Source organism: Chlorocebus sabaeus, chromosome 7 (genome assembly GCF_047675955.1).
Source record: "Chlorocebus sabaeus isolate Y175 chromosome 7, mChlSab1.0.hap1, whole genome shotgun sequence".
Taxonomy (NCBI): domain Eukaryota; kingdom Metazoa; phylum Chordata; class Mammalia; order Primates; family Cercopithecidae; genus Chlorocebus; species Chlorocebus sabaeus.
In genome coordinates this window covers 90,998,930-91,013,229 of record NC_132910.1, presented here as the reverse complement: position 1 = coordinate 91,013,229, position 14,300 = coordinate 90,998,930, and the positions used below count along the sequence as shown (strand labels likewise).

Here is a 14,300-nt window from a genome sequence, read left to right as displayed (position 1 = left end):
GAGATAGAGGAGGTATCCCGGCCCTCACAGAATGTATAGTTGAATGGAGAAAAGTCACAAATAACAATGTATTGAGAGCTATCATTGGAGATATTAACAAGGTGCTATGGAAGGACAGGAGAGAAGAGATTAAATTTTAACAGCAAAGACCCCCTTGTTGAGAGTAGGGTTTTGAGCTTGGATCTTGGAGAACAGAGAGAGCTGACCAGGGGAGGTGGGGGACGAGAATGAACAGAAAGGGCATTCTAGGCACCGAGATCAGTAGGCAGAAAGAAACATGGCGGGAATCCAAGGAGTGCCCAGAAGATTGGGCCTCAGGCAGTAAACCAGACAGAGCCATCTTTTGGAGAACCTGGAACATCATGCTAAGAAGCTTAGACTCTATTAGCCATGGGGAGCCATGGAAGATTTCTGAGCAACTTAATGACATCTAGAGTCGGACTCTAGAGTGATAATTCTGATGCCTCTGTCAAGAATGAGGAGAAGTGAGAATAATTAAAAGGTTTTTGTAATAATAGTTTATACAAGAGGTATGGGAACCTCAGGGTCCATGGCAGTGTGAAAGGAAGAAGTACATACAATCATTAAAGAGGTAGCCTCAGATGAGATGTAGAGAATGAAGAGCTGCAGAGTCAGTGATACAGCTATAGGTCTTCTCAAATAGGGGTACCATGTGTTCACGAAGGGGAAGAAATGAAGCTGTTTGTAGACCACAGACTTAAATGAAAAGCCAGTCTTCACAATACGCAGAGTGGGGAAGGATGACTGGTCATTGAGCTGTCTTTAGACATATATGCATCAAGAGTTATAAAAGGTTATTAGCAGAATTGCATCTGGGAAAGACTATAGATTACCACACATTGCATTAATTGGGTTTGTGTATATTGAAAGGTGATTGTGCACTGGGTAGGCACTATGAGTACTGTTGGTTGAACGTTAAAATTAGTCTCGTTATTGTAATTACAATACATATAATATCCATATCTTCTTTTTTTTTTTTTTTTTTTTTTTTTTTGAGACCGAGTCTTGCTCTGTCGCCCAGGCTGGAGTGCAGTGGCGCGATCTCTGCTCCCTGCAAGCTCCGCCTCCCGGGGTTCACGCCATTCTCCTGCCTCAGCCTCCCGAGTAGCTGGGACTACAGGCGCCCGTCACCACGCCTGGCTAATTTTTTTGTGTTTTTAGTAGAGACGGGGTTTCACTGTGTTAGCCAGGATGGTCTCGATCTCCTGACCTCGTGATCTGCCCGCCTTGGCCTCCCAAAGTGCTGGGATTACAGGCATGAGCCAACACGCCCGGCCAATATCCATATCTTTAAAACACCTGTGTCAGGGAAAAAATTGCCTCCATTGACTTGAATTATCCATGTTTTTTAATTTAGAGTTTTATCTTGATCCATTATGTAATCCTTGAGGCAAAATGAAACTGTGCCATTTTTTTCAGAATGCAGCAGGCTATTAAAAGAGTTCACCCTCTTTCATAACCACCACCACTTCACTCCCACAAGCCCATCAGATCTCATCACCCAGGCGCTATTATATGTTATGTGCTGACGTCGTATGGGTATTAGAATGTCATTGTGTTTTCTGATTGTCTGATCTAGAGGTGGCTTGAATGAGTGTAAAAAGCCTTACTAACTGATAGTAGGCCCGGGTTCTGGCCTTAGCCTGCCTCATACTGGCTTTGTGACCTTGAGCCAATCACTTCATGACTCTGGATCTTAGTGTCGTTTTCTGTGAACTGGTGGAGTCAGGCTAGATGGTCGGTAGGGTCTCCCCGACTTGTAGGATACCCTGTGCGCTTGAGGCCCAGGGTTTAGCATTGCTGTTTCCTCTCTCCCAGTCCCTAGTATTGATCATCTACCCAAGAACTAAGAGCACTTCAAAATGTTTGCTATTGTAATTTCAGAATATATCATTGCTTATATTTTAAAATCTCTCTGCCTTGGGGGCCACTCATAGCCCTTGGTGCCGAGACTTAGTAGGAATGTAAATATGTACACATTGGCATGGAGGCAGGGAAAATAGGAGCACTGGGTCAAAGCAATGCTTTCACCTGGCAGACAGCTACTAAATCAGTGTTAGTCTTTTTGGCCTCAGAATCCGGCAAAGGACATCGAGTGTAAGCCTGTGCATCTTGATTTGTCTGGTTTGTAAAATTTTGAAGTCTAGGGAAATCACATGTAGGCAGGAAAGGTGTGATGTAATTTATGGATGTAGTTCTCCTAAATTCATAAGCAGAAAGCACGTCTGTGTGCAGATAAGCCTAAGAAGAAGAGACACATTAGAGAAGGGCCACCAGAACTGGAGAAGGGACAGCCAAAAGTGGAGTTTCTGCTTTCGTTGCCTCTGAGGGTAATAAAAATACCCTTTGCTGGGCAAGTGCAGTGGCTTATACCTGTGATCCCAGCACTTTGGGAAGCTGAGGCGGGCAGATCACTTGAGGCTGTGAGTTCAAGACCAGCCTAGCCAACATGGTGAAACTCTGTCTCTACCAAAAAACACAAAAATTAGCCAAGTGTGGTGGTAGGTGCCTGTAATCCCAGCTACTCTGGAGGCTGAGGCAAGAGAATCCCTTGAACCTGGGAGGCGGAGGTTGCAGTGAGCTGAGATCACACCACCACAGTCTATCCCGGGTGACAGAGCAAGACTCCATCTCAAAAAAAAAAAAAAAACAACTCCTTTGCTAGATCATTGGCTACACCAGACTTCTGCCACTAACCCTTAATTCACTTTACGTCATCAGTGACATGAAATCTTGTGGTGTTTTGTTGTTGTGCATTGAATCTATGAAAGAGGTTAAGAATAAAGGATTCCATTATAGGTAACAACAATGCAATAATCACATTTCCATGAGGGGTGACATTCGATAAAATTATACACATTTAATTCATTACTGAAAGAAAAGTATCACTATAAAACTTTTAATTTGAGTGTAACTTTTAGAAAATTTGGCTAGCAAGAAAGACAGGTGGGCAAATAGCACTGTGAGCCCTCTCTTTTTTGAAAAACAAAAGTAAAAATTAGCAGATGTTTTCTGACTTATTTTGATGGAATGTCATAGAGTTGTTTGACACTGGGTAGAAACTTGACTCTCCCTTGTTTTCATTGTATAGCAAAATAAACTCCTGGCTCCTGAATTCAGTCTCTTGCCTCCCCTGAGCAAGATGAGTTTCTAATGGCTTTGGTTCTTGAAAAGCTCTACTGAAGCCGTGATTTAAACAGACTTTCTTTCAGTGGGGTCACTTTTTAAACGCTATTTAGGTGGCTTTGTTGAGGAGTTGGGGGTAAAGATAAAGCGGAGGAGGTAAGGGCAAACAAATATATCTCAGGTATTTTTTTCAACTTTTTTTTTTTAGAGACAGGGTCTCACCATGTTACCCAGGCTGGAGTGCAATGGCTATTCACAGGTGTGATCATAGCACAGTGCAGCCTTGAACTCCTGGCCCCAGGTGATCCTCCTGCCTCGGCCTTCCAAGTAAGTGGAACTACAAGTGTGTGCACACAAAAAAAGAAGGTATCTCAGAAAATTTCTGAACTCTTTTAGAACAATATTGGTGAGTATGTAAATTGGTATAGCTATTATGAAAAACAGTATAGAGGTCCCTCAAAAAATTAAACATAGGACTACCATATGATCCCACTTTGCTTCTGGATATGTGTCTAAAGGAAATGTGTATGTCAAAAAGATGTTTGCACTCCTGTGTTAATTGCAGCATTATTCACAATAGCCAAGATATGAAATCACCTTAAGTATCCATCAACTGATGAATGAATTTAAAAATGTCATGTGTGTATGTGGTGTGTGTGTATACACATGCGTATAAACAATGGAATATTATTCAACCTCTAAAGAGAACGAAATCCCACAATTTGTGACAACATGGGGAAGCTGGAGGACGTTATGCTAAATGTAATAAGCCAAGCAGAGAAAGACAGATACTGCATGATGTTATTTATATGTGGAATCTAAAAATGTTGAACTCAGATAGAGTAGAATGATGGTTATCAGAAGCTGGGAGGTGGGGAAAATGAGGAGATGTTGGTCGAAGGGTAGAAAGTTTCAGTTATGCTGGATAGGTAAAGTTCCAGGGATCTAATGTACAATATGGTAAGGACAGTCAGTAATACTGTATTATATACTTGAAATTGCTAAGAGAGTAGACCTTAATAGTTCTCACCACATAGAAAATAAATGGTAACTATGTGAGGTGATGGATATGTTAATGAGCTTGTGATAATTATTTTGCGATGTATACATATATCAAAACATCATATTATGCACCTTAAATGTATACAATTTTTATATGCCGATTATGCTTTAAGGAAGCTGGAAAAAAATAGCAGAAAGCACAAAAATAAATTATAAATTTAAAAACTAAAACCCCACAACAAGCAAAAACCAAACCAAACCAAAGAAAAAAACAAAACAACACAACACAAAAACAGCGACAACAAAAAAACCCTAGAAAAGCTGAAACACTTGAAACACTGAGGATAAGTGTTAGATAAAGGAAACCCTATTTTTCTTCCAAGAAAGAAACAAACCCAATATTTGATGTGATGGATTTATGATTTTACCAGGGAAGAGAAGGAGGGCAGGGAGTTGAGGGCTTATTAAGATACTGCCCAAGTAGCTTCAGCTTGGTGAATATTAAGCTTACTGGGTATTGTTTGCTGAATATATTTTTATTGCTTAAATCTATTTCACGTATGTTATTTATTTATAACTTTAAAGATAATTTAATATATAAAACCTTCTCTGCTGAAACGTGGGTATTAATTTCCAAGCATCATTTATTGCACTTATGGCTGATGGATTGTTATGAGTCAGAACTAATAAACTTGTAAGGATTAATAGAATATCAGTCCGTAAAAAAAGAGGTGTCTTGATGGTTGCCATGTAACTGCATCTGCCTGGAAGGCTGAATTACATGAGAAGTCGGCTGTGCTCTGTGCCTTGCTGAGGAAGGGGGGTGATGGGCAGTTGGGGAGAGCAGTAAAATGGATGATTAATACCTTCTAATTGAGTGGATATTGGCAGCCGTATGTTGCCCAAGACATTAAGTAGCTGGCAAACTGATATCTTTTGCTAAACATGGTTATACTCTCATGGAAGTGCCTGTTCTGTAGATTAGACAAGGTGATGCTAAGGAAACCTGGCTTTGTTGAAACAAACCAGGCACAAGATTCAACAAGCAGAAAATTACTCTATGCCTTAGGGTTTATTTTCTCTCTGCAAAAAGAGAATCTTGCACTCCATGTATGTTACAGAGTGTTGTTAGGGCAAAGAGGTTTAGAAAAACAACATCAGCAACCCACCAGATTTCTTTGACATTTAGGGAAGAATGCTTTAGTGGTCGAGTTTGGTTTTTTCCTTACTCCCTTGAGGAGCACTCCTTTGGAAAGCTGAAGTCCCTTAACTACACATGCTTTTGAAGTCAGGGGTGGAGACAGCCACATGGTTCATATTGGCCTTTCGATGGGGGTAGAAATAAGAGCTGAAGAGCCCCGTGGACATCCTCACCCTCTTTCTGAGGGGGCGATGGGAGAGAAGGCAGCCAGGAGCATCTGCTTCCTGATTAATGGAGAATGACATCACCACCGCATGCACAGCTGAAAACTCGGGTCAGGGTTGTTTTTTGCACATGTTAATCTTTATTTCCAGTTGAGAAGAGAATTGCTACATTTTCACACACCCTCTCATTTCCATTTTATTTTTCTCCTTTTCCCCCTTTTCTCTCCCTCCTCAACACACTCACAAGTATGCACATGCATGTTCACTCACACATGCCCCCCCATAGTCACACACACTTTTACATTCACACGTGCATATACATTCACATATTCATAAATACATCACACACACACATTCACATACACTCAGACATGCACTCACAAATATTCATAAACACATTCACACATTCATACTCACACATGACATTCACCCATACACATATTCACACACAGACACACACTCATTCACACATTCATATATTCACACACTGACACACAAATTCACAGTGTCACAGTCCCACACACATTCATATACATTCACACACTCATTCACATAGTCACACACTCATAATCACATACACTCACAGATATACACATTCACACATAACACACACAGTCACAATCCCATGCACTCACACACTCATTCACACACATTCATGCACAGTCACACACTGAATCACATACACTCAGATATACACATTCACACACGTTCACCATAACACAGTCACACCCATAATCCCATGCACTCAGACACACACTCCCACACCCTATCCCTCTTACTTTGGGACGCCTCTTCCCTGCTGGGCTACTCCTGGTTTTCAAACAAAGCCCCAGGCTGACCTCAGGAAGCGGAAGGGTTCTCTGGGTTACGAGCCGCCTGTTACTGTAATCATTTACTACACCTGAAGTTTGATTGGCCAAATTGGATTAAATAAATATTTAGCAGGCAGAAGCTGTCCTGACTGTGAACATCAAAGGAGTGTGACAGACTCCACCATGTTGCTGGCATCAGGCCCAAACAGCGTAGCTGCCCCGCCAGCTTTACTCTCAGGATGTAGGCCTTGAGAAGCCCAGAAAAAGACATTTTTGTGGTGCTGTCTTAGTGAAAATGTGGAAATATTTAAGCAAATTCACGTGCATGAGAAGGAGGCTTTTCAGTGTAAAATGCATTACGTGTTGGATGTCTCCCCATCCTGCCCTGTCCCCACCCCTTGTTCCTATTTGGAAGATGGTTTGGGTGTTTTAGTCTCTTGACAGCAAGTTACAGAGTAAGGAACAACAGCGCCCCAGTTTACCTCAGAGGACAAAGAAGTTGGCTCTAAGGATGCTCATGGGTGGGCTCTGAGTAGAAAGAGCCAACCAGGGAAAATATAGGGGCAAACCCCTCCCTCCAAGGGGCGCAGGTTCCATCTATCATCTGTCTTACCTGTGTGGCTATGTGTGTGTCCCTTTCTTTTCTTCCTTCCTTCCCCACTCTTTCCCTCCTTCCTTACTTGCTTCCTTCTTTTCTCTTTCTTTCTTTCTCTCCACATCTCTATCTCCTCATAGAAATTTCTTAGTTTCTTGGCTTTCGAATGTGGCTCATCCCCTCCCTTGGCCTGTCTTCTGTGTTGCTGTCTTTTAGGTTCTGCTGCCACGGCTAACTGTATCTGTTTCTCTGTGTTTCCAGATAAACTTGGGAGGGTCAGAAGCTGACAGACCAAGCTCATTTTTCAAGCCCATCTGTGTCATACAGAGACCACGGGCTTTCCTTGGGTTGGGTCCTTCTACCTGGTTCAGTCAGCTGTGAACAAAACTTGTGAAATTTGGTCGACCAGTTTTCCTTAAAATGGAGATACGAGAAATCACCATGGCTGGTGTGAAACTAGTTCTGTATCTGATTGTCTTTTCAATTGTTTGTCCATCAGGTGAACCCACTCTGAAGGGACTTTTGGTAACATTGTTCCAAAAATAAAGATCATTAATTAATTGTACTTATTTGAAATGTATAGTGATTTTAGCTTTTTGGTTGATATCTCCTTGGACTAGCAAAGACTTGGTTCAAAGATAGTGTCTATTAGTATAGAGATGAATGATCTGTAAGGGGGGCATTTAAAACTCTTAACAAGCTATTTTCCTGCTCCCCTCAAGCACTTTAGAAGCTCTCATTTATATGTAAACAATCAATATGCTAATTGCAAATAAGCCTTATCTACTTATTAAAGCAATTAACTGACTCCAAGTCCCTGTTAACACAGCAACACTTTGTTCACCTTAGTTTGAGGTACTGCATAATCTTGAGATCAATGAAACTTAGTTTCTTTGAAAGTATTTTATAATATTTTTCCCCACATGATGACATCCTTCCATTCCAGTTCAAATTAGGTGATATAAAAAGATTACAAGATATCAAAAAAAAATCAAGATAACAAAAACTTATAAACCATCGAGGAACTAATGTAAAAGGTAAGCAATGAAAATCTGAGAATAGGAGAAAGATACTGTCCCTGTTGTGAAAGTAAGAATTGAGTAGCTTTTATTTGCATGATGTTTTTTCTTACAAAAATTTGGGCAAAGAAAGCAGGCAAAAATACTATTCAAAGTAGTATGCAAATCAGAAAATTATTTCTAAAGTACTTTTTTTCTTTTGAGATGGAGTTTTACTCTTGTTACCCAGGCTGGAGTACAGTGGCACCATCTTGGCTCACTGCAACCTCCACCTCCCGGGTTCAAGCAATTCTGCCTCAGCCTCCCGAGTAGCTGGGATTACCAGCCATCACGCCCAACTAATTTTTGTAGTTTTTTTTCCAGTAGAGATGGCGTTTCACCACGTTGGCCAGGCTAGTCTCAAATTCCTGACTCAGGTGACCCACCCGTCTGGGCCTCCCAAAGTGGTAGGATTACAGGCGTGAGCCACCGCGCCCGGCTTATTTCTAAAGTACTTTTACAAAGTTCTTTTTATTCTCCAGAAAGGGAGATTATGGAAGGAGACTGCACGGGAGGATTGTTGAGCCTGGGACAGAAGTTTAGGCAGAAAGAAGACAAAGGCTTCTGATGAAGGGGATACAGTCCATCCTCCTAAGCTAGTGTCAGGAACTTTAGTATAGTAGGAAAAAAATCAGAGGATACGATCCAGAACATCAGACATCGTATTAAAGCATAAAAACCTAATTAAATATTACTTAAAATAACAAGGAGTAGAAAGCATTTTAATACATCCCTGCAATTTTTAGATGGTACAAGGTAAGAGGAAGAAATGACAGTGGGAGCCCTGTGGTGTCCTAAGTGTGCAGTTCATTTTAGTTGCAAGAACGTTAGACCTGCTTGGGCTACCACATCTCTCATCAGTGAAGGTTTACGGAAGGATAAATGAGGTAGCCAGAAGAGGAACGTAAAAGGAAGAGCTGAACTGCAGAAGAGCGAGGCTGTGCGGCGCCTGGGACTTGGGACTTGCTTTAATGCTCTGCTGGCGCCGTCTTGAGATTCTTTATAATTTTTGATCAAGGGGCCCTGCGTTTTCATTTCACACTGGGCTTGCAAATTGTACCATCAGTCCTGCTGCAACCAGAGGTTCCTTTCCAACAACTTGGGACATGAGCCATAACCTTAGGAGAGAGAAAAACCACGGACTCTGCATTGCTTCTAATTCTTCTACCCCACGTCTTTTACCCGTTTTTTTTTTAGAGAACTAAAAATGTACCTATAGCAGTCTTTCTTATCTCTGTCAATATACAGAGCCTAATGGCCAAGCTTGAAATGCCTATAGCAGTGACAGAGCCTTCAATTTCCTAACTAGAAACTTAAAAAAAAAAAATCATGAAATCAATTGGTAACATAAGAACCAAAGGAACCAACATACTAACATGTAACTAATAAATAAGTACAGATGTCTAGTGCCATGTTACTCCTCATTTAAACGTAATAAAAAGGGACTAAGAAGAGGGTACCTGAGAGCATAGAGACCAGGGAAAGTGGTGACTGAGGTGGGAGGTATGGGGACAGCGCACACGGGTGGAAGATGATTACCACGACACAGTTTCTGCCTCTACCTATTCCTTGCTACTGTGTTTCAGTGCTTGCATTGACCCTTCAATCCTGCCAACCCTGCTTCCCTTAATTTATAAAGATGTTTCTTAATATGGCAGCTTTGTAATGAGGGAACTTAATTCCTGGAGGAGTGGCTGTTTAGTATCTTCTAAGCTGCTGAGTTCCCTGATGGCTGGGACTGTTGCTCTTCGTCTTTGCACCGTCAGCCCGTCTTTGTGCTAGTGAAGCCCAGCGCACGGTCTTCATCCGCACCTTTGTGAACTCAGTGTCCACAAACTCTGCCTGGAAATGCATTCTGGCCATGAGCATCCTTAGATTTTGTAGTGAACCTCTTCTTGAGTGTGATTCTTTTGACTCTCCTGAAGAAGAAATAGTTGGCCTCCATCTTCCACGTGGTACTTTTTTGTCCTGAAGAGGATAATTAAATAATGTCTTTGTCTTCTTTTCTGAAATGAAAATTATCTCTGATTCTGTGGGAATCGTGTCTGTTTCAGGAACCATTGCAGCAGCTTTGTTCTGTGAGAGCCTTTGGGGCAGGAGAGATACTTTGCCTAAAATAAGGCTTGAAGTCACTCACCTGTACAAACGGGAAGATGGGAGAGCAGATGGATGCAGGAGTACTCAGCGAGGACCTATTGCCCTTTGGGGCAAGGCTGGGCATCCACACCAGACTTCCTTATAGCCAACGGGTCTGTAGTTCCAAACTCCTTCCCAATCGAATAGAAGAAAAGTTGCTTGCTCTTTTTCCCTCCACTTCTATCCTTCCTGTTGCCCTATGACGTGATTAAGTTGTCTATCACCCTGCAAACAAATGAACACATTTAGCCTTTCCTTTCATAATAAGAACATGATAAACAGAGACTGTGGCACGACAGCAGTTGACTCGCCATTGCTTCTTAAGCCTGAAAGACAGATAGTCTCCGGCAAGCACAGCCTCTGCCCATATGTTATGTACCAACTAAGAAGTGTTGTCATGATCGGATAGATGCTAGTATATTTGAGTTTAAGCTGTTCCCTGCAATAAACTGCATCTGAATAGTGATACAACATTAATAGAGTAGCAGTGATGGTTCCATTCTAACTTCAGTGTTCTAAAACTCCCTGGTGACTGAAGTTATATGGTTCTGTTGTAAAAGCTCCAGAGTCATAATGGATAAAATGGGGGCAATTTCTAGTTTAGAGAGTGCTAACTATCTACCTTCAAAGAAAATACTGTCTGTGGTGATTATCAATGCCAATGGCTAACCACAATCACAGATAAATTCAATTTCATTACCATCTAGAAATTTCATTTTGCTTCTTAGTATGGTTTTCTCCTCTGCTAAAGACTTCCAGTGCTGCTAAAAGGTAACAGCATTGTTTGACATAAAGTCTGATTTTTCTCTCCTTTTTTGTCCACTCACGACAGAGCACTGAAATAGTCACAGGGAAGTGATCTATCTCAACTCTGCATCTGGGGGACTATTGAACACTTTCCCACCATCTTGCTTATCTCCTAGTTTCTAGCTCTGGTTTTTAATATCTCCTTTTGAAACCCAGAGGTTACCTTTGACTCTCTTCTTGCTCTTACAAAATTTGTTGTCAAAATTGATTATGCTCATATGCTCTTATACATCCTCTCCTCTTCATACCTTTTGCCCTTGCCCCAGTTCAGACCCTGTCTGATACCTAAACTATTTCAGTAGCTTCCGAATATTTATCTCCTCCAAAGATCTTCTCTATCCCCCAAATCCCCCTCCACTCTTGAGTCCCACTGTGTCACTCCTGACAGGTCACTTCTCTATTCACAAACTTGCAGGGGCTCTCCAGGCCCACCAGACAAGGCCACATTCCACTGCAGCCAGCTGTTCATTGAGCTCTGGGACCCAGCTGCCCCCACGTGTTTCCCTCACAGGACCCAGTTCCTCCCCAGACACAGCTTTTCTGTTTCCTTGGTATGCTTTGCCTTACTTCTGTTCCTTTTTGTGCTTTTATTCAAGCTATTCCCGTTTCCTTGAGTGCTTTCCCCTAATCTTTGCAGATCCATATCCTGCCCATCCTTACAGATCCACAGCTTCTCCATGAAGCCTTTCCTTATTTTTGCAATGGGAGTACATTTCTCCTTCCTCTACACTCCCAGAGTGATTTGTTTGTCTCTCCAAACAGTCCTTACTCTCTGTATTCTTTTGATATGTTTTCTGGTGGCCCATAAACTACCTGAGGGCAGGGGCTAAGATTCATTTGTGTTCCACCCAGAGTTCTACCCCAGAGCCCACGGCCTCCAGCATGGTACATGCCAAATTAATATTTTATAAATGAATAAATCCATTTCCAAATCAATCCATGGATGACTTTAGAGCTTATCATTAAATATAACTATCTTCTGAGTTAAAGGAGGGTAGTAGAGGTATCGCATTTATGGAGAAAAAGTTATGGATACAGAAAGGAGAAGGCCAGCATGAACCCTGTGATGTTGGATTGGAATCAGGCTAGCAGTAACTCATATGTTTTGAAATGTACATACACACACACACAGACACACAGATGCAGAAATATAGCTGTATGTATATAAATGGGTTAGCATACATACATGTATTACTGAGCTCTGTCTGTTGATAAGGCCTAAAACCAACAGCCCAGTAGCAATAAACTCACTCAGCACCTGTATCTTGTTTCTAAACGTCATTGTCCAGTAAAAGGAACGAAGTCACCCTGGCAAGCAGTTGATTCCAGGGTTCAGGCAGGGCAAGCACAAAATAAACCTGAAACATCTTAAAGTGCCAGTAAATAAGGAAACACACAGAAAAAAAGATACGGGCTTGTTAAAAGGACATAGGAGTCCACATAAATGGTGTTCCTAATGGCCAAAGACAGAGGAATTTGAGCAGCAAGATAAAAAATGATAGCATTGGATTTTCACCCATAGAATAAAATAATATCCAGATGTCCATAGTTATATAAATAATTAATTTTAAGAATAAATAGGAGAGAAGGGACAACTCTTTAAGTAGAATTCCAAAGAATACATATAAAAGGAAAGTGGAAAACAGAATCACCATTGGGGAAATACCATGGTAATAACTGTTACATACAAGATTCACAGATTGATGCTAAAATTAGTGGGCAGTGATTTGAGGAGAAACGGAATTTGCGTAGTCTCAGCATATCTCACTTAAAATGCTTATTTGCTACCAAGGGAAAAATTAAGTAACTTTGCTGTGGAAAAACCAGCATATACCACGCTAACCAAGTAATCAAATGAAACATCACATAATAAGACATATTGACATCGTGAACCCCTTTACATGATATACAAAGAAGGACACAACATCCTTTTTATAGTATTCTTGCTAAAGATACATAACCTCATTCCAGTCATGAAAAACCATTAAACAAACCATGTGTGGTGGCTCATGCCTGAAATCCCAGCACTTTGGAAGGCCAAGGTGGTCGGATCACTTGAAGTCAGGAGTTTGAGACCAACGTGGGCTACACAGTGAAACCCTAACTCTACAAAAAGTACAAAAAGAAAGAGAGAAAGAGAGAGAGAGAGATGGAAGGAAGGAAGGAAGGAAGGAAGGAAGGAAGGAAGGAAGGAAGGAAGGAAGGAAGGAAGGAAGAAAGGAAGGAAGGAAGGGAAGTGAGAAAGGGAGGGAGGGAGGAAGAAAAAACTCATTAAACAAACACAAACTGAAAGATATTCTACAAAATCATTTTCATCAGTTCTCCTCAAAAGCGTCAAGCCCAAGAAAGGCAAGGAAAGACTGAGGAATTGTTATTTCCTGGAAGGCAATACTTCTCTATGGAGCAGTAACAACTAAATGCAATATGGAATCATCCTGAATAGGATTCTGAAACAGAAAATGACAGTGGTGGAAAAAATGGTGAAGTTCTAATGAGACCTGTAGTTTAATTAATAGTATTGTATGAATATGAATCTCCTGTTCTGGATAATTATGCTATGGTTATGTAAGCATATGGTTAGCATTGAGGGAAGTGGTATAAAGGGTACAAGCTTTGTATGCTGCAACTTTTCTGCAAGTCAAAGTTCAAAGTTTAAAAAAATTGCAGGTTTTAATTAATTACATAAACTAAGTCATTAATATGGTAGGCATTTCTTTTTTTTTTTTTTTGGAGACGAGTCTCTCTTTGTCGCCCAGGCTGGAGTGCAGTGGCGCGATCTCAGCTCACTGCAAGCTCCGCCTCCCAGGTTCAGGCAATTCTCCTGCCTCAGCCTCCCAAGTAGCTGGGACTACAGGTGCCCGCCACCATGCCCAGCTAATTTTTTGTATTTTTAGTAGAGACAGGGTTTCATGATGTTAACCAGAATAGTCTTGATCTCCTGACCTCAGGTGATCCGCCCACCTCAGCCTCCCAAAGTGTTAGTGTTACAGGCGTGAACCACTGCACCTGGCCCTATAGTAGGCATTTCCTTAACCGAAAAGGACTTAAACTACCTTTAAAGAATGTCAGGCAGTCAGATATTATTTTTATTCTTTCTATACACGACTTCTTTCCATGCCTTACATCTGTTGTTTCCACTTGTTTGTAGATATATGGGTCTGACAGCGTGAGCAAAACCCTTTTTCCTTCAGGTCAAATAAACAGAGCATATGCCTTCTCGATATATGGGTGTTTGGTTTTTGAAGCTGATGCAGCTCTGTCTGAATCCTCTGTTGAGGGCAAGATGCAGACAGCAGCATGTCCTTCTTTTTCTGGACCTTCCCATCACCCTAAAAAGTTCTTTGAGCAGGACCATGGGCTGCCCTCCTTGCATCTGGC

At 41.4% G+C, this 14,300-nt stretch overlaps 1 protein-coding gene across 2 annotated transcripts in view; it reads left to right on the top strand.

Moving 5' to 3' along the window:
- Positions 1-14,300, top strand: part of MAML3 (mastermind like transcriptional coactivator 3) — a 437,043-nt gene that overhangs the window by 211,871 nt on the left and 210,872 nt on the right. Inside the window, exon 1 of one of the 2 annotated variants that reach the window (XM_073017643.1) lies at positions 9,750-10,228. The exons of the other annotated variant lie outside the window; for it this stretch is intronic. Within the exon in view, the coding sequence (XP_072873744.1) occupies positions 10,133-10,228 (96 nt within the window). The 5' untranslated portion in view covers positions 9,750-10,132. Of the gene's footprint in view, positions 1-9,749; positions 10,229-14,300 lie in introns of those variants that run through there. 2 annotated transcript variants of the gene reach the window in all.